The sequence below is a fragment of the Dunckerocampus dactyliophorus genome, chromosome 2, assembly GCF_027744805.1.
Source record: "Dunckerocampus dactyliophorus isolate RoL2022-P2 chromosome 2, RoL_Ddac_1.1, whole genome shotgun sequence".
NCBI classification, from domain to species: Eukaryota; Metazoa; Chordata; class Actinopteri; order Syngnathiformes; family Syngnathidae; genus Dunckerocampus; species Dunckerocampus dactyliophorus.
In genome coordinates, this window is record NC_072820.1 from 32,281,370 (window position 1) to 32,302,279 (window position 20,910).

Below are 20,910 nucleotides of genomic sequence, written 5' to 3' on the forward strand. Positions count from 1 at the left end.
AAAATATGCAGAATTAAAACAGAGATGCGTCCAAATGACTCATATTTTTAACATTTCACTTCAAATGTGTCTTTAAAAAAAATAACAAAAGGCAACAAACACGGTGGTTAGAGTCAGAGTCACAATGATTTGGGAGGATGACGACAATCAACCTTGCAACCTTTGACCACAACAAAACAGCGTCATTGAGACAGACAGACAGACAGGCAAGCAGGCAGGACCAGACGCTGCCAGATCTTGGCCTGGCTGTTAGGCGCTCTGCTGCTTTGGTCTATGCTGCTTTGGACCTATTGGTCTCAGATTTGGAGGACCTTGAGCTGCAAGTCTACTTCTTTTACGGTCCTTTTTGGTGTTATGTCTGTTAAATATGGTGCAGTTTCTGTTACACTGGATCACTGGTGCTGAGCTCATCATTGATTTATATCATGCACATACACACACAAACACACACACCCTGCAAGTGGAGGCAGGATTAAAACCCCTCCCCCTTCCTTGTGTTGCTTTTATTTACATTACAGGTAAGAAACATAGCGTTTCGTGGTTGTAATTATCATTTTTTAATTTAATTTAATTTAATTTAATTAAGCGTTTCTCATCTGTGTTTTTTTTTTAAATATATATAAAATATGGTGGTTTCCAGTTAAAAATACAGTAGGACATGCTAGTAACTATAAAATAAATAAGAAATTTTCACAATTCAACATGTCCGTAAAGGAGTAGGAAGAAGCAGAGCTTCTTTTATTCTGAGCCTTTCTCCGTGTCTCAGCAATTACTGTTAGTCTGATCACTTGCTGCGAAATAAAAACAATTTTACAAAAAACATTTTTTTATTCCCATGTTTCTTCTTCACAGTATGATTTTTTACAATTTTCTGCAGCGTCCGTCTATTGAGAATAAAGAAAATGAAGGGGGTAAAAAATAGTTTGAGTTGCCGCGAGGAATTCACGTTAGTCTCATAGGACATCACACCTGTCACACAAGCACTGTGCCTCCTAAAAATAAAAAAGGGAGAAAGATCTGAGGAAATATTACCTAATATGATGAAAAATAGATCTAAGAGCCTGACAATGCAGACTAAACACAACAACAAGGTTTGACAAAAATGATATTAATGTATGTGAGAGGGCCACATGGTGGATGAGTGGTTAGCATATTAGCTTCACAGTCTGGGTTTGAATCTCTGTTGGAATGTGTCTGTGTGGATGATCTCTGGCTAAATGGCAACCTTAAATTGTCCATTGCTTATGCTATGTGCTTCTTTTCTGTCTCATATTGCACGAGATTAAATACAAAAGACACTCCTTTGTTCTAAACAATTTTATAGAAAAACTGCCATGACAGTATTCTAATTGCAAGGTGATTGACTGGTGACCAGTCCAGGGTGTACCATGCCCCTCGTCCTAAAAGTCAGCTGGGAAAGGCTCCAGCATCCCCGTGACAATAATAACAAAAAGCGATATAGAAAATGAATGGTTGTCTTTTTGTGCCCTGCTGTGAATGACAGCATGGCAGACATTCCAGGGTGTACCCTGCTCTGGCCCCTAAAGTGGGTAGCCCCCAGCTCACCTGGCACCCTAATAAGGATAGAAAATGCATGGATGGCAATACACACACAACAGCCAGCTTTTATTGTGTGCGTGTTTTTGTTCTTGCTGATTTAAATATATGTGAGAGGAATGGTGGGGGTTTCTTTTTTCAAACCAAGAAGAAGACGTCCCATATGTGCTTTTATTTTTTTATGTGAACAACTCCTTGGCTTCCCTTCCAGTGTTGCCTTCACTGTCCTGCTCGCTTTTTCCTTCCTCACAAACCGCCTTCCTCTTCCCTCCTCCTATTTACACCAACGTCACTTCAAGTCCCTCCCTGTTTGAATCTCATTAGTTTCTTGTGTGTTTCTCCCTGTCAATAATCCCGAATCCAGACTCTCTCTATTTCCATCCCTCTCTATCTGTCAATCAGCGCCGCCTTTGAACTGAAAACCACTCCGACCAACTTCAACTCTCTCAATCCGAGCGCCGCGGCTCCTACTCCGGCTTCCCCTTTTCCGAGAGTCCCCCTTCTTTTTTGGACTTTTCTTTTTTTCCAAAGGGGGGACAGAACGTAACAAACGCCTTTTCCAAGGGGGGGAAGCGGTCAACAAGACACCCCGAAACTTTTTCGACGGTGAGGGTTTTTTAAAGTTTCTTTTTTTTCCAGCCCCCCCCTCCCAACAACCAAGAGGAGCAGCCGCCTTCACTAACGCCGAAAGTGGGGAACGAAAATGCCGCAACTTAACGGCGGTGGAGGGGACGACCTGGGCGCTAACGATGAGATGATCTCCTTTAAAGACGAAGGGGAGCAGGAGGAGAAAATCTCAGAAAACTCTTCGGCGGAAAGGGATTTAGCGGACGTGAAGTCTTCGCTCGTCAATGAGTCGGAAACGAATCAGAACAGCTCGTCCGACTCGGAGGTAAGTTCAGGCTCCAGAGTGGAGTTCCAGCCCGGCCCGGCTAGCTCAACTCAACTCCCTGCCTGCGCACCCTCTCCGCCGGTCAAGTTATAGCGAAAGTTCGACCCTGTCAGAGCCTGGTATTGCTTTGCTAACACACATTGCTTTTCTCTCAAGGCGGAGAGACGGCCTCCGCCTCGGTCTGAAACTTTCCGAGACAAAACGCGAGAAAGTTTAGAGGAGGGTGAGTGGCTGACTGGTTTATGTAAGAACAAACACTTTCATATTATTGTTAAAAACTTCTCTCTCCTCTCCGCCATGTTAGCTGCGAAAAGGCAAGATGGAGGGCTGTTCAAGAGCCCACCGTACCCAGGCTACCCGTTTCTTATGATCTCTCCGGATCTCGCCAGTCCCTACCTTCCCAATGGATCACTTTCCCCGACAGCACGCACAGTAAGTTTTTTGTGTTTTTAATCATGTTTTTAATCGCTGCTTTACACAAACATGGAGGGTGTGTGGAGTGAAGTTGCAGGGTTGCCAACGTGTTAAAGAATGTAAAAGGCGACTTTTGCAACTGTCCGTGAAGTGTACAGTTGTGGAGCTGTCAGTCAGAGCAGCTAGCATGCTAGGTGGCTAATGAAAAAGGTCATTGTATGTATATGAGTCTGTATACTGTGTAATTAATATAATTACAAAAACAATATTATTACTTATCCTTTTATTTTATTACCTACATACTTTGTGAACCCACTGAATAATGCATTTGGCGTGTGTGTGTGTGTGTGTGTGCAGCCTCATCAAAAATGCCCTTTTTTCTCCGTGAAAGCAATGAAATATGCAAATGAGCGTTGTGGAGCTATTTGCATGATGTCAAAAGTGTGATGAGGAAATGTCACAAGGTGCATGCACTCCCAATTGTTTGAAACATTTTTATTTATGCATTTACATACGTGTCTCCTGAGAAAATTATCACTTTAAAATAAACAATGGTAAAGCATTTAAAGCCATGTTTGTAAATAAATGTGTATTAAATGTTATTAATTTAGCTGGGCTATAATTATGCACCTCGCACAGTCCCACTGGGCTATAAGCCGTATAATTTTCTCCACCATTTTTCTCTCTCTCCCTCTCTCTTTTTTTTTTTTAAATGGTTGCAATTACAAGTGTGCGTTTTAGGACCTGTCATCTCATTTTACAAGGTTGAGGCAAAGGCTAGGCATTTAGGAAATAGGAGCCCTCCGTTACTCCAACCCCACATTTTCCACCACTACCTCAGTGCTGGATTTTATTTTAGCTTTTTATTTATTGTGCACACCTTGAAAATAAATGCCTGTTTGTGTTGTAAGCAGAGGGTAAGATAATTGTTGCTGTGTGCTCTCGAAATGTTGTAATTTTCTATATTTGATGTAATTGTTTTACGTCAGAGCCGACGTTGACATGCAGAATTAGTCGCTCGATATTCTCATCATATATGACACAAGAATCTCACACACACACGTCCTTCCTTGTCGCAGTGTTGGTATTTTAATTGCACTAAGGAAGTGAGCATTATTTTATTTCCCAGATTTCCCATATGTCCCACATTTTTCCTAAATGTAAAATTCATCTGTGTGTGTGTCCATTAGCGTCTTTGAAGTCAGCAGTGGCTCTAATATCAATGTATTAAAGTGGCCATTAATAATTCACCTGGACATTGATTAGCTGTCTTGCTCCCTAACGTGGACAATATGACTGCTATGAGAAGTGTCAAAGGAAAAAAAGGCTACTTCTTCTTTCATTTAAAATTTTTGGGTCAATTTTGAACCTTTTTAAATTATTTTGTGCTGATTTGCCATCAGGCTCCCCTGTCTTAAAAGCATAAAGCAAAGAGACGGGCAGGATTAAATAAGTTCTTCTTCTTCCTACTCCTTTTTGAATATGTTGACTCGTGCTAGCGCGATGTTTCATCTTAGTATTATAAATACAAATCAGGGTCATGCTATTTGTTAGAAATAACACATATTCCAACCATAAAAATAGATTTTAGTAACACTTCTGCAATAGTCACACAATGTTATTTAACACTTGACGACAATGTTTTATAATGCCCCTTAAATGAGAGCATGAATGCTGTTGATGCTTTGTAACACATTTACACTTGCACAATTCAACATATCCGAAATGGAGTAGGAAGAGCCCGAGCTTATTTAATTCTATGTTTGCAGTTTGCTGCTAGAGTGCAGGAAATAACAGCACAAAGTCCTTGTATGTTTTCTTAATTCAGTGGGCACAGCAGCTCACCTGGAGGCCAATATACACTTTTTGTGATTTGTCCTTTAACGCTTGGTTACGTGTCAATTTTTTTTTTAATGTCTCCAATGATCGATTTTGCATAGATACAAATATATTTCTTATGAATTTTGTATATTTTTCTTCAATAGCGGCCCCCAGGGTTGGTGCCCCTTACACTTTGAAAACCCCATCAATTTTTTTTTTTAAGTTTTAACATGAACCGGGGTGGGGAAAGGAGTTACCATAATTTGTGTGACCCCCGGGAGCCATAATCAAACGGGATTTGTTTTCCCTACCACCCAAGTCCAAAGAGGCTCACAATTTAGTACCATTTAGCAATTTGACAAACCCCAACCACTAACACCCAACACCCCACCCCATCCCCACACTTCCGCCGTGCCTCTCACTCTGTTCCCCCTTTTCCTTAAAGCTAGCACAAAGGCTCGACGGGCGCAGGTTGAATCGCTGCAGCCTTCTTTTTGTGCGGTGTTAAGACGCCGGGTTAAGTCCAGTTCTAGAGCTGGGGGTCAGGGAGCTTGCATACCACCTCAAAAGGTTCCCGAGAAACTGGATGGATAGAAGAGGGGAGCCATAAATCCACCGGATTGATGTCCTGCCACCACCACCACCCCAATATTAAGATATGTGATGCCACCCCTGGCCCCAATAAGTCTCCGGCTGTGCAGAAGTTTGGCAAAGGGTTTGGATTTCAACATAACGGGCAAAAAGAAAGTAGTTTTTTTAAGAAATCTATTTCACACGCTTTTTCGTATTTCGTTATGTTGGATAATAACATGCACCATCCTTTTGTGGCCTTATCGTCTTCTAATTGGCGCATAGGGACAGCATCTCCGGCTAAACATGGCGGCATTGTCAGCACAACAATGCGTCATCGTATGGATTACGTGTGTTCGCCTCCTGTAAATGTTTTTTTTTGTATTTTAGGAATGATTTTAATGCGGATTTAAAGGATCGGGGAGGGCGGTGTGGGGGGGGGGGTACCCCTTATCAAATTGGCTTTACATGCTAATTGGGCCTAATTGGTGTCAGCAGGGGGGATGCGGTGCACAATCCGAGCCTCTTGGCCGCCAAAATGCACGGCGAATGTAGCGGCCCCTTTTTGTCTTGCAAATCACTTTTGTTGACGATAAAGTGCAGCGGGTGGAAGCGGCTCCCTTCCTTCACTCTCCCCTCCATCTCTGGGCGCAAAGAAAAGCTTATTTTTCCACCACTCGTAAAAAAAAAAAAAAAATCTGCTTTGGATTTGGTGAGTTAAGAGAAGAGGGAGGGGGCAAATAAAAGTTTGGCACACTAAAACCAGAGGAGGCCTGCGAGACATTAGCGCCGCACATTCTCTCAGCTTAATTAGTCCGAAATGTAATTGTTCATGCTCTGCCAATAGAGAGAGTCATGCGCAGAGAAAGCGAATTTCTTTTTGTCTTTTATTGTATTTTTTAAACCATAAATCATCAACATATTTGTGCCGTGATTCAGATGGAGGCTCGACCTCTCCCATCTCGACGTGGTAAATTGTAAAGTCAATGAATCGCAGATGTAGAGGTGCGGGGGGGTTGGTGGGTTGTTGGGGTGGAAGGATGAGAAGCATTACAGTAAGGTTTTGTTAGTGCCTGGCAAATGAATGGAAACGATTAATGCTGTAAATATTTACTGAGATGTGCGTGTATATGATGTTTACCCCCTTTCCTCCCTCTCTAACACCTCTCCATGGTTGCTTAAAATATTTAGAAAATGGAAAAATTTGAATCACATTGTATTCATTTTTTGAATGACAAAAAAATATAATTTCAATATAAAAAATATTATTTATTTATCTATTTATTTATATATTTATTTATTTATTTATTTTTTAATGACATGGCATAATTTGTGATTTAAAAAATCTTTACATAATGTCAATAAAAGACATGATTGATTAATTTATTATTATTTATTAATGCATTTCATTTGACAGGACATTATTTGTTGATTTTAATAAAAAATATATTTATACAGCGTATCAGTATGTTTAATACTGTATATTTTTGTATGACATGTTTTCAGTTTATGTCAATGCTCTCCTGCTGTGCCTGAGCAAAGAAGAATAAAAAAAAACATTGGTTTTGCAGCTGAGCGCTAGCTAGTACAACCCCCTCCACCCGAAAAACCCCTACCCACCGTTACCCCCGCCTTTTCCTCTTTCCCTCCCTTCGCTCTTTCTCCCATGCGTTTCTATAGAGCTGCACACAAAGATAGCACTGTACATCTGGAATGCGACTTTTGTCGTCTTGTTATAAATTTAGGCCCCCTTCATTACGTCTTTCTATTTAATCTGCCACATTAAGAAAGCTGGAATGATGAAAATAAATGGCATTTGGAAGTGTAAAGTCAAAGTAGTTTATTATGGCATAGCAAAATGCCATATTTGATTTCACTTTAAAGTAGATAGATGTTAAAGAAATGCATTGAATATTGTGTAAAGAGTTGCTACTCATTCATACTGGGAAGTGGGGAAGTGGGAGGGAAAGTACAAGAAAGCGGGAAATGTGTGTGTGGGCTGGACCAAGGGGGGGATAGTCTTGGGGGCAGCGGCACTGGACTGCGGGGTCACGCTCACAAAAGGCGTTTGAATAGAGTGCATAATTGCTGTTAATGGCGGGGCAATGAGAGCAGCGACAGTTCCTGGTTAGATGTCCAAACAATGGTGCCCCTTCCACCCTGCCTCCCCAAAGTTGCCCGCAGTCCCCGACAGGGACCAAGCAGAGTAGATTGGAGATTTGGGGTTTCAGTTTTCAACTTGCAGCAGAGCAAGCGTGAGCTTTCTGACGCCCACCACAAAGCGCCAGGCCCTCCCACTCATGTCGCTGCTCCACCCCCGTCCAAGCGCACGCCCACCCTCCCCTGGTTGTCGTCGTCCCAAAAAATGCGCCTCTCTGTGACGCCGGAGGAATTCTAGCGTTGACGGCCCGGTGTTTGGATTGTGCAGCAAGTTTTTTGCCCCCTCCCCTCATCATACCAATTTACAGTGACTGTTGTGCCTCTACCATAGTCCCATTGGTAAGACAGAAAGATAAATAGAAAACGGAAGAAAAAAAACATTAAAATATTAACTAAAATGGTAAAAAATTTGATAAAAAATAAAATCAATACCCCAAATTTAACATGTGCAAAAAAAGTATTTTTTTTTTGTTTATTTAGTTATGTATAAATTGGGTCATTGAATACACCAGAAATGAAATGTAAACACACACATAATGACATAGATAATTGTTTTTATGTCATTTCTAACCAATTATTGGTATATCCATCCAGTAAGGCACGCTTACATGCTATTAATTCATATCTTGCGCATTAATCGCTAAGGGAATTTCCGTTGTAAATTACCTCCGAAGGGCAGTGAGCTGCGCCTCGTGTACAAAACACTTAACGGGTTTGGACTTGAAGGTGCTAAAACTCTTGCCTGTGTATTTTTTTAATCCGACTAATTAAACTTTTAATTGTATCTGGATAAGCTCCGCGAGCAGTTCTATACGATTGCATGTGCGAGTAAACGTTGAAAAGCGGCGCAAGGCCACTAATGAGGCCGACCGTCTGCGGCTCCATCATGAAAGGTGGTGGATTTGCGTGCAAAAGGTGAGGGAGATTTCCGAGCGCACGCAGGAATAAACTCATCTGCTAATCTGTGGATTATGGCGGGATTTGCACAGATGAAAGAAAAAAAGTTTGTTCGGCGGTGGCTTAAAAATGCATAATAACATACAACCTCTCAGTGTGGAGTTAGATTTCCTACCCTTTTTTTTTTTTTTAAAGCCCATGTTGATGAACAAATTCCAGCGGAAAAGCAGATTAACAGCAAATTCCAATGTTGGCTCCTGAAGCAGATGTTAGAAACCTATTTACACAATATTAATACGCCTCTTGTAAAGAGACAGCTGTCAACTTGTGTACAGGCCGAGATAACATTTCATGTGAACAGCTTGTTATGTCCACACATGGCCTATCTCCCTAGCATGGGGGGCCCTGCCAAGCATTATAATGAAGGTAATGGGCTATGGAGCGATTATACTGTGCTGAAATGCAACACTGACAAATGAGATTGCGAAACATCATGCTAGGGAATTTTTATTCGTATGATTTGCTTATTTTAAGTTTTGAAGTAGTTGTTTTCTCTTCCCATTCCATAGGTTTTGTTTGTAAATGAATCAGCACAGCTAACCATTATATGGTAAATGATCTTTCACTTTTATTGCGCTTTTCCACCTCTAAGGCACTCAAAGCGTTTTGACAGTGCTAGCACATTTACCTACTGATGATGCAGCATCAGGGGGTTCAATATCTTGCCCAAGGACACTTCGACACGATCCCGGGAGGACGGAGGATCGAACCCGCAACATTCGTTGGAAGACGACTACTACAGTTGCTAGTTGTTACTCTGCTTATATGTGTTATTATTCATTATTCAGACCTTCCAACATTTACACATTTTTTTGTACTCTGCACGTATATTGACCCATGAATACGCTTGTACACATTTCCCCGCTTTCAGTTTGGAGTTCTGTCTATGAAACCTGGATTATGAACTTGTGTCCAATCACCAGCGTATGCTACACCGGCTCGCTCCTCCTACTGCAAACCCTAATGTGTAGCGTGACGTAAACCTCCAAAAAAAAGTAACCCCGCAGACTGTAAAGGCTGTGATTGGCCAACTTGTAGTACATTATTTCCCGTGCATACACGACTCGTTCAGAGGGTGTACTGTACATCCCACCTCTGCGATTTTGATTAACATTTGCAATAAAAGTGACTGGTGTGACCTGTTACTCCTGTCTTTAAATTACCATTGTTCGCTAGCAACAAAGGAAGCTAACAAGAATGTCCTGCCCATTTTTATTTACTCACATTTCTGTAGTTTCACAAGATAAATCTTTTTTTGGTGACTTTTGATGCTAAAGGTAGGAATGAAAAGGGTTTATTGATAAGCTGCGATAAAGTTTCACACTGTTGTCGTACCGTTTCAGAATTTAATGATGGTAATTATTAGCAGAGTTTCCCTGAGAAATTTTTGAAGCTGTGGTGGTGGGCTGCATGGGAGGCTGACTGCCGCTGCTGTGTCGTGCCACTGCTGTGCCACTGTGGCATGAATTAATTTTTTAAATATTATATTTACTGTGGGTAAAAATGTCAACATTAGGGTCATTTTCATATGCGTGAACAACAAATGCATTAATTACTTTAAATGCCTTTCTCTCTGTCTTTTCTTCCACTCTGTCAAGTAGCAACAGGGCAGACAGGTTATTCCGGTGCATGTTTTTCAAAATAGTGTAGTGAAAAGTTTGTATGATATTTGATAGATATTTTATGTCAAATTAATTGCGGTCAATATGTAAATAATAGGCTACACATGTACTGTATCTATATAGCATAGGGGTGCTCGCACTTGTTCAGCCTGTGGGCTACTTTGTCCCAAGGATCTACCTTCCACTATAAAAATAGAGAATATATCTGTATATTTTTATTTTATTTTTAAATGAGTATTTATGTACATTGTACATGTATATCAGGGGTGCACAATGATCTACCCCTTACTGTAAAACATATAGCATATATAAAATCTAAGCGGTAAACTTTGCAACATTGCTCATCATGAAATAGCAGAGTTCATGACGCAAAGCGCAGCCATGAAACACTTGACTTTTTTTCTACATAAACATCCGCTACAATGAATGGATAACTTTTGTTATAGATATAGGCATCTTACCACTCAGTTTAATCGGAATAATAAAGATGAAAGTTGCATTATCCGTGTGTGGCTGCTTGTTCTCCACTTTTTTTTTTTTTTTATGGCGCTGCCACGGCATGAGAGCGAATCAGGAGGCATATGACATCTCTGATGTGACAGTAATGATGCAGGTGACACGCGACCCACACTACCTTCGCGATTGCCGTAATGGGCACCCCAATATAGCATATATGTCCATCCATACACTATTACTTAACATTGTTTTCACGTAAAAAAAAAAAAGAAAAACTCATTTACAAGGAGTGGTGGCTTTTACTGAGCCGTGGCGCCCCGCCACGATCCATTACATGTAGCGGAAACCCTGATTAGGTATGGGAGAAAAAAATTGTTTTTCAGATTTGCTAGATTTTCACGGGAGCAATTGTAAACAATTCTGAATCCATTTGCAAATGATTCAGAACATTCTCAAGTCCCTTAATTTATGGTACTACAATGATTCTGCTAGTGCTATAAGCACATAGTTTGTGTATTAATGTATGTATTATTTCAAATTGAATCGCGGTCCTTGGAATCGTAATCGAATTATGAGATTTATTGTGTTAACTGTTACACAGTATTAAATGTCTACGAGTCTGGCTTTTCACAACAAATTTCAGAGGCAGAGGTGGAGGAAAGTCAGTGTTTTGCAAGTCTTTAATCCCAAATCTCAAGTAAGGACATGCAAGTCCAAGTCAAATCATAGGCTTGACTTTTTTGAATACTTACTTACAAGTCATAAGCAATTTTACATGTTTACCAAATAAAGTACCATGACCTTGTAATTTGCAAATGTAAATTACATTCTCCTTGTTGGCATGTTAACACTTGCCGGTGTTAGTCACTGTCACTCTCCAGCAGCCTGGCACTCACAGAAATGTAAGCCACCCCCTCGTTGTTTTCTCTTAAACCTGATTGGACATTAATAGATGCATTCAATGAGGCAGATTCTGTGGGAGAATTTGGTGTCTTGCTGGAAACGACGTAACTGTCTCATTAGTTGAATACTTTGAATGGAGACACACTTATTCAACACACTCAAGTCATCAGACTAAAGTCCGAGTCATTGATTTCAAAGTCCATTTCGAGTTGCAAGTCTTTGAGGACATTGTCAAGTTGAGTCCAAAGTCATCAAAACTGTCCACACCACTGCAGAGGGGACTAGAGTCAAAGTGCAAGCCATGCCACAATAAGAATAATTTGATTTGTTTTCTGTCAATCCTGATACCAAATTCTGCAAGACTGTGCCCCAAAATACGGTATTTACTTCAGACACTCTAATCCTCCCGCATATTCATTTCAAGGCAGCATGTCTCCCTTGTTTGGGGAGGTCATTTCCCAAAGTGAGCAAATTGACTCACGGCATTGAGTGAATTGTCAATTGGCCTCCTCCCTAGAGAGGTCAGAGTGAATGAAGTGCCTTGTTTGGACAACTGTCCGTGCCCGAGATTGAGATGCTCTGTCGTGCAGCCAATAGGGATTGACTGACAGATGGAGAAAGCCAATGAATGGGCATGCGACCAGGCAAGGAGTGGACGGAAGACGATGGAATCTAGTCACCCTGAAATGACTTGTTTGATTTGAAGTAATGACCAGCGGTACATGGCGGCTGGCAGCGCTCCTTGCGTTCACTTGCTAAGCCACTGAACAATGGCATTTGTCTTGCTGCAGTCAAGCAAGACAAAATTGAGCCAAGTGGAGCGCCAATGATGACGGATATATTGCGTCTTCAATGTAGAAATGTAGATCTGGAGTCCAGTCCTCCGCGCTTTGCTCCTTGAGAATTGGGCTACAGCCCGCTGTCTCTAATGATGGGTCTGGAAACAAAAATGGGACAAGTTTTATTTCAGCTGGTTCCCAAATGGCAGTTTCTTTTCCTATCTGAGGGAGTGGGAGACTATTTGGTTTGGAAGCCGCCTAAGTGGATCAACCCCTGCCGAAGTCCAAAATTAACACCTCAAAATGTGTCCATGGAGGTTCAACTGCAGATACGATACGCTAAAAGAAAACTATGGTGTTCCCTTTGGACGCAAATATGAGCCGCTCTGCTTAAGTAGCTTAACATAATAAAGTGACATAGTCCAGGATGATTGGCTATTGTGAGTGCTCTGATCTTTCTTTTTCGTGAGAATGCCGTACACCTGCCCACCTTTGGCACGATGATTCATGCAAGTCTCAATTCCTTGCCAGTTCTTAATGACAACCGACACAATTGTTAAAAAAATGAATGGGAATACTCACAATAATCCAAAAGTCAAATGCTATGGCTCAAACATGCCCACTCATGAGTACATCACATAATAACGACGTTTCATTTCATTAATGTGATCTCTCTGGTGGAATGGTGCCAAAGTCCAGCACGGTATGAATGCCCTAGCGTGAGTACGTCTGTAGTCTTCGATAGGATGTTATTTTAGGTCAAAATCTATCGGCATGCAATCCAAAGGTTGATACTAAACCACATCACACATAATGAAAGTTGAGCTTATAGGGGTTGGCATCACTATGTGTGGGATGAGTCATGTGATACGCATTGCAATGCCCTTTAGAACCAGGAGGCTCCTTATCTCCACTTGACGCTATCCTTTATCTTTATTGGCCACCGCACTTTGCATATTTGGAATATCAATAAAGATACTTGGCTTCATCATTAAAGCTGGAGTCCACCCAGCTATGGAAACAGAATGATCCATCCCTGTTGGGCATGGACCCTAATGGTCCCAATTGGTCCCTGCCCAGGCGGAGAGGTTTGCCGCGCAGTGCGGCAGCTGGTGTCGGCCCCTTTATGCGCAGGAATGCTATATATGTTATTTGAACAGTGGCTTGTGTCAGTGCAGGGCCGGAGGAGCGCAGGGAAGGAAGTAGCTACATGTTTACACAGTTGAATTGTCCTTTGCCCCCGCCTCCCTCTCTCTTCCACCCCCTCTAGTGTCTAATGCACTTCTGTTCAAACATTCCCAAGTGTTGAGATGACCCCTACGGAACAAGTGCTCCTCAATGCCTGCCTAGCGCTCTCTGTCTGAATATTTGGGCTCAACAAAGGCATGCACTTCCTACCCTCCCGTGGCTGCGCTGTTAAAACCAGCAGAATATACTATTAAGTCTCACACTTGGGTGGTGTGCAACACTTTGGTTAGGTTTGCTTAATGTTCACACTGGTATTCTTGTCGTGCACAGTCAAGGAAGGGCTTTTTATGTGACTCAAATATTTTGAACCAAAATGCTGGGTTGAATACATAATGTGTTGCTATATTTACCGTTTTAGATTTCATCAAAAACATCTAAAATATACTTTTAAAAAGCGACATTAAGCCGCACACACACAGGGAGAGAACAGAGCGGAGACAGCATTCAAGACACATTTTCTTTTACATATTTGTAATTTATACATGCTTTTTGCTGTTATTTTAACACTAGTCCATGTCTTTGAGCCATGTAGTGTGCACATTTGATCTCAAGTGAACTGAATCACACCAGAGTTCACTTGCAAGCGGGCCGAGACCCATCTTTCTACCTGCACACCAAGGTTTGCATTCACATTTGATCAAATGAACTGTGCTAGCACAACAAACACACCAGAGTTCCTTTTAACCGAGGTGTGAACACACCCTCAATTCATCATTCTGAGACTAACACAGACAGATGAAGTTTGTCCTAAACAAGGTCCTGTCCAGACATTGACATAAAGCCTAGTTGTCAAGCTAATTGTTGTTTGGATTATCCGTTATGATCCAATGACAAACGTCTCGTGCTCCAGCCGCCAGAGCGGAAAATGTTTCCAGGGATTGGCACAATCTCTTGCGGGTGTGTAAACCTGGCTTCAACAAGATGGATAAATGCAATTATTGGCCAGACCCGGAGTGGAGGAAATCCATTTAAAGCCTGTAAAGCTCAGCGGGGGAGGGGGACCCGTGGTTAATTCATTTGGCCAATTTACGGGGTGATGTACGAGTGTCAGGGCACATTAGTCAAGCTGGGGAGAGCTGTGGTTGTCCACTGGTTTGGACGGGGAAGGAAGGATGCTCATTGGTTGCAGAGAAGTTGACTTGAGACCGCGTTACCTTTGCCATCTCAGCGGACACAACAAATGAAGCCTGGACATCGGATTCACAAAAAATGCAGTGTGTGCAGCGTGTGTGATTGCTTTGCAAATGAGGTGGGGAGTTGCGGTCCAGTGCTTGCTAGAGTGCATACAGGCATCATTTACCATACAGTCTGCTCTACTCGAGCATACCTTGCTCTTCTTTACTTATGTACAGGAGTTGCTTCCAACTTTCCTTTTGCTTTGGCTACAGTTGTTATCTTCTTGCTTGCTCAAATTTGCATAGTCTTAAAGAGCCGTCATTCAACTGGAGTAACATCACTCAACGGTCGCGATAGCTGAGCGGTATGCAAATGTAGTGGTTAGAGCAGTGTAGGTTGTTGAGGGACGCTCTGGTTTACAGCTATAAGCCACAATCTCTCTATTGAACTAAAAGACAGCAAAACCCCTCACTTGCTATGAAGCTGTATGAGCAGTTCAGCTCATTCTGAAGTAGTTCAGACTTCAGTGTGACTTGGACTGCGTTTTTATATGTGTGTGTGTGTGTGTGTGTGTGTGTGTGTGTGTGTGTGTGTGTGTGTGAATGTTAGCATTTGTCACCTGACAGCAATGCAGCAAAGCGCGCCGGGTGTGAATGTGGAGGCTTGTCAAAGACAGGTGCCGGTGCGGGCCCCTCAGCCTGACGCACAGCAGCTGGGGAAAGACTTAAAGCTCATGGTCAAGTGTGGGTCAGGGGCCTCGGTTTGAATCAGAATGATGGGACTTGCTGCATTCTGGTGGTCCAAACAAGCTCTGAGGGGCATCTGCAGGCACTTGGTAGACAGTTTATTTTTTGCCACACCCCTCACATTTCAGTAACCATTTTTACAACAGTAAATCTTGTCAGGGAGCTGTATTGTAGAGAAACTTGGATATGCTTTGGGGTAGTCGGTGTACAGTTTGTACAGCAGTACCGATTTATTATTTGCTGAAAATGACTTAACACACAGTCATTATTGTCTAAATAGATGGCAAGGTAATTGTGTCAAGCATAGTGGTGGTCGCATTATTGTTTGGGCCTGCACGAGTGCTGCCGGCACTGGAAAGCTGCGGTTCATTATGGGGAAACTTGAATTTTTTTAATTGAATCATGACATTGAGAAGCAGAATGTTGGCAATTAGACAGTGTGGCAGTTTTCCGTGCAGTAATGCATTTAAGGAAACAGTTGTAGTTTGTATCAATTCTATACAACTGTAACTGTAACTTAATTATAGGGGTGTCAGGGGACGATCCATGCGATTTAAACTTTTAAGAAAAGTACAATGAAAAAATATATATGACAAAATATATTACAATCTACTTATACAATTTCTACTACATTATGCTCTGCTGCACACTGTGTGTATGCTGCCGGCCCTGTCTCCACCCACCTCACTGTCAGTATGTCCCTTTCCTCATTAGGGTCGCGGGTATGCTGGAGCCTATCCCAGCTGACTTCGGGCGAGAGGCGGGGTACACCCTGGACTGGTCGCTAGTCAATCGCAGGGCACATATAGACAAACAACCATTCACGCTCACATTCATACCTATGGACAATTTAGAGTCTCCAATTAACCTAACATGCATGTTTTTGGAATGTGGGAGGAAACCGGAGTACCCGGAGAAAACCCACACACCCATGGGGAGAACATGCTAACTATCATGCGGCCTTGAATTTATTATGTTATTAGTTAATTTATTATACAAAATTTGAATTCCTGACATTCCATATGTTGAATGTCACAAATATTTGATTAGACATCTGCCAATAAATTGATTGATTTGTTCATGAATTAACATTATCAGGATGCGAATAAATCAGATTCTGCTTTGACAGGCTTGTTTCAAGTCACCTTTGAGGCTATGCCAGACATACCGACCGACCGTATAGAGTGTATTATGCCCTTAGGTTGTCTGTTACATTCTAAAGTCATACTTGCCATTTCCACATTAGACTCTGATGCAGGCCAGGATTTTGCATGATGACAACACATTATAAAGCAGAGTAATGGTCTATGGCCCACCACTCAACATCCTTAGGGCCTCTTACAGGTACTTCCATGGACTCCTTCAGTCATCTCTGGGAGTCCTGCAGTGTGAAAACCCAATACATGTGCGTATGTCATCATATTCCCCTATTTTCAACAGCTTGCTCCCGCCCAGGTGCTTGCCCAATCTCCTGGGAGAACAACTGTTGGCCGACCGCATCTATAGGCTGGAGAAATTCTTCACTCAGGAAGAAGGACTTGTGGAAGTTTTCTATATGCTCCCGCAGATAGTCTGCACTCGACAACTGTTCCCAGTTAGTGGCAAGCTGCCAATCTTACTAATGTCACCAGTAGGGCACATTTTATTTTCACTACTGCTGGATTTAGTTTAACGCTGTGCGAGTCACTTGAGGAGGTATTCCAAGTTGGTATTAGTGAAAGTTAAAATGTTAGCATTACCTAGGGAACACCCATTTCAATCCCCGCCCAAGTCAAACAAACTGTGACCATTTACATTCAACTGCAGACATGATACACCAAAGACAAACTAAGTAGCTTAATGTAATTAAGGGCCCCACTTTACACCCAAAATCTGGCACTTTTGGCTAGTGTGAGTGCTCTGATTAGCGCTCAAGTTTGATACACTTCCCTTGTTTGGCATGATTTGAAGAGTTGGGCCAGGGCAGGGCACGATTGCGTGCACACACAATGTGGCTGAGTCATAGAATGACTGTACAGCAATCGCCCCTCTCCAGTTCAGTCTGACAAATGTTTCTTCTCTACCACTGGATTTAGTTTCATGCTATGCGGCTCAGTTGTGAAGGTATCCAAGTTGGTATATGTACTATTATTCACAACGAAAAAGACGGAAGAAAGTTAAACTCTTTCTGGGGTTCTCAAAGCAATTTTTAGAATGTCAGCTCAGATAAGATGCATTGTGGTTGAGGCGGAAAGAGCCCCAGCTAACAGTGAGCGACAAATGACTTGCTAAACTGGCCCAAACTTGATGAGAGTCTCGTTTCTTGGCCTCCTAGCACGAATTTTTGAGCTCCTTTGGCGAGACGGCAAGCTGTGGTTAGAGACGCCGGAAAAAGTCAACCTCTAATTGCTTCAAAATGATGATTGAGGCATCAGCATGGGTGGATGCTGCCATGAGACTCCTTCCACTCGAGGGTTTATAGCACACTGGGAATTGCTCTCCCAATGTTATAAAATACTGTAGGACCCCCTCTACCACCACCACTCTGAAAATCCCAACTTTTTTTTGGCTTACTTGTAGGAGACAAATGCTTTCTTCATGTTTTCAATTGGCCTCGCAGTGTGGTTTTCCTCGGATCGGCTGCCTGGAGCCGACTGCTTCCACATTAGCTTCTGCGCTGGTTTTGGTTTCAAGAAAAATAGGCTCTGTGTATTTTTTTCTGGCACAGATCACTGTGGTATTGAACTTTTCCCAAAAAACCCACAGAGTCATTCCCCCCTCTTATGATTGTCACCTGCCCCTGTGACCGAGCATTGCCACTGCTGAACCTTGGTTGTCTATGTCGTCACGATTTAGCAAATCACACCAGTAATGATTCAGTTGGGCATAAAGTAATTGGGAGGCGGCCTGCTTTCCATCTGTCCAGTGAGATTAATACTCTCTGTGTAATTAAACATGTGACCTATGAGGGCCGCCGAGGGAGGTGTCTAGCGGGCACCGGTGGTCAAAGATCCAGGTCATCATATATTTACTGACGATAGGAGGTTAAAGAGCGAAATGTCCTAGTGGTGTTTGATAGCCTCAGCGGAGTCTGCTGCTTTAACTCTTACTTTACGTTTGGTTTTGTATGCACTCCTGAGGTTTGGTTTCCCTTGGACAGTATCCAGCGACTACAAGTACTGCTTTTCCTCAGCTCTCCTGCGGGGTCGGCATTAAGGGCCCTGCGAAGCTCCGTTATTGGATTTCAGGCCTGATCTGGTTGTTTTGCTGCGTAAACAGGACATTAAAGACAGGCGAGCTGGCGAGCTAATGAGTGTTTGTGTCAGCGTGCACACAACGGGGTGGGGGTGGGGGGTGTCAAGCCTCATCCTCAGCATCCGCCATTGTAGTGACACACAGTTAAGAAGTGGAGTCTAACCCCCCCCATACCAGAAACAAAAGATCTGCTAAAGACATCAGTATGGTTGACTTATTACCTTGCAATACTAGTTCTCTACAGAAATAAGCATTTAAATTACTATGGTTGTGTTATGGTGCGGCCGCTGCGTGGCTGGCAAGACTCTGCTGAGGTGGCACTGCCTGACGGGGACGGGGATGAGATCCGGGCCGGACTCCAGGGAAATTGCAGGGTGGTGCGGATGGAGAGCTGTCAGCTTGGAGAGCTACTGCTAGAAGCTTTTCACTGGTTAAACTTTAATATAATTGAAGACATTTTTAAATCAGGTTCTGTTATTTGAACTATGGATCTGGGGATCCCCAGTGCCGGTAGCACTTAGCAGCCTCAGCCCATGCTACCATCACCATAGGCAAGACACAATTAGTACTCACTCACTTGTGTTGCCAGCTTTTAGACAATATGACTGTGTTTTGAGTCATTTTGAGTGGGTTTATTTCTATAGTATTGTTGCTTGAGAAGCTATAATAAAATGTCTGGGGTATTCACTTTTGTGAGATAATATAGGTTAATTTTTTCTTCCAAGATGCGCCTATTTTCCCTTTTCTTTTAAACTCTCTGGTCGTCTCATGCCTCGCTGGTCTCATCTTCCGCCCAGAATCCCTCCCTCTCTCAGTATGTGCTCTGATTACCTCTCCAAACTGGCAATAAGTTGATTGCTTTACAGAGATGATGTAAGCCTCTGCCCTAGGGTACATCAGGTTGGATTTCTCCTTCTTTATCTTGTAAAGCCTAAATTAACAGCTGGTTTGGTCTGAGTTCTCCCGGATCTGACTAAAGGATTAGGCTCGTTTCTCATGCGAGTCAATCCAGTTTGATTTATTGCAGGTCTATCAAAAAAAAGATCAATGGAAGTTCTTTTGAAAGTAAATCCTTAATCGCTCTTTGCACTTATGTGTCATCATAGTGATCTCCAATTCTCACTGCCTCATTCTTATTCTTTCCTTATACCTTGGCCTTGTCTGTTTTCTCCTACCTTCCCCCAATCTATGGTAGTGATCCACCCCGTCCACAGTGTCAGGGTGAATTGCTGGATAGATTTTTTTTTTTTTTTGCTCTCATTAGTTATCCATCGAAGCAAGGCATCTCAGCGTTAGCATTCTGTGGTTGTGCTCGCAACCTTTGTGCAGTTTCTGCTCAAACTTTCCCATATTAGGCCCCGTCACTCATGCTAGTCTTGGTAATAAGGCAGACTTTATATGTTTGGTTCTCATAACCTTCGACTTTGTGATCAATATTTATGAACACAAGACTGAAATGACAATGCAATGAAATAAAACACAAGGTTTTTTGTTGGTATCCTTATTGGTTCTTAAGGATACTACAAGACTGCTATGGTTCTTTGTGTATGACTTAATTGATAGCTTGGACTAATTAATGCTAGCATGACATTTCTTTCTTTTAAGGAAACCTACAAAACATAATTTCTACACAGCTGTGGCGTTCTGATCATCTCAGTATTTTTGTGTGATAGTTTGTTCATTCTCCATTCGTTTTTAAAGATGCCATATCCTTACTGGACAACTTTTTAGCATCTTTATGTTCATGTGCTAAAAGATCGAGACACTGCAGTGCATTGATTGATTGGCAGCAAAATCCACTGAACCTTTTACCATGAGAAAAATCTATCAGCTCCCTCACTTGTTCTCACGTTTGGTTACCATTAGCAGACTCAAAGGAAACATGACGGTTAGAACATCATTAAAAGGTCCAGTGGATCTTGCTGCCAATAGGCCGAAGGACTGGAGTATCTTGCCCTTTTAGTATCTGAACATAAAGATGCTAAAACATTATCCAAATCTATCATCTCCCTCACTTGTTTGCTCTACTTTTGTGTGAAGTGGTGCTCAAACAATCTCTTTTTTGAGGTTTTCGGTTTTGTGAAGGAAACCTCTCCTTCCTCATGCATATTCCTCATCTGCCCTTGACCTGTTGGATGAGGCTGTCCATGGATAGCAGGTGGAGGACAGCTTTGTCAAAAAACAAAAAAACCCAAAAGGCTACACTACACATCTTAAAATAAATCTATGTCGATTATCAATCAGCCAGCTATATACTGTATGTGGGATATGTAAGTTTGATCCTTTTGTTTTTCTAATAAACTACTGTGAAAATGTGAGTGTAATGTTTGCATTGTCGCTCATGTAGCTGTGCTAGTGTTGCTAATGCTTGTACCCTTCTGTCCCACTCCTTAATGTTACGTTGTTGTATGTGACGTATGACAGCTATTATGTTT

General features: G+C 42.2%; 1 protein-coding gene across 40 annotated transcripts in view; it reads left to right on the plus strand.

Moving 5' to 3' along the window:
- Positions 1-1,841: 1,841 nt before the first annotated feature.
- tcf7l2 (transcription factor 7 like 2) overlaps positions 1,842-20,910 on the plus strand; it is a 120,781-nt gene continuing 101,712 nt past the window's right edge. For 5 of the 40 annotated variants that reach the window (XM_054767573.1, XM_054767563.1, XM_054767572.1 and 2 more), the window contains exons 1-3: positions 1,845-2,449; positions 2,606-2,672; positions 2,754-2,881. In XM_054767573.1, the coding sequence (XP_054623548.1) occupies positions 2,261-2,449; positions 2,606-2,672; positions 2,754-2,881 (384 nt within the window). In that variant the 5' untranslated portion in view covers positions 1,845-2,260. Of the gene's footprint in view, positions 2,450-2,605; positions 2,673-2,753; positions 2,882-20,910 lie in introns of all 40 variants that reach the window. The other 35 variants (XM_054767541.1, XM_054767542.1, XM_054767561.1 and 32 more) reach the window with 13 other exon arrangements.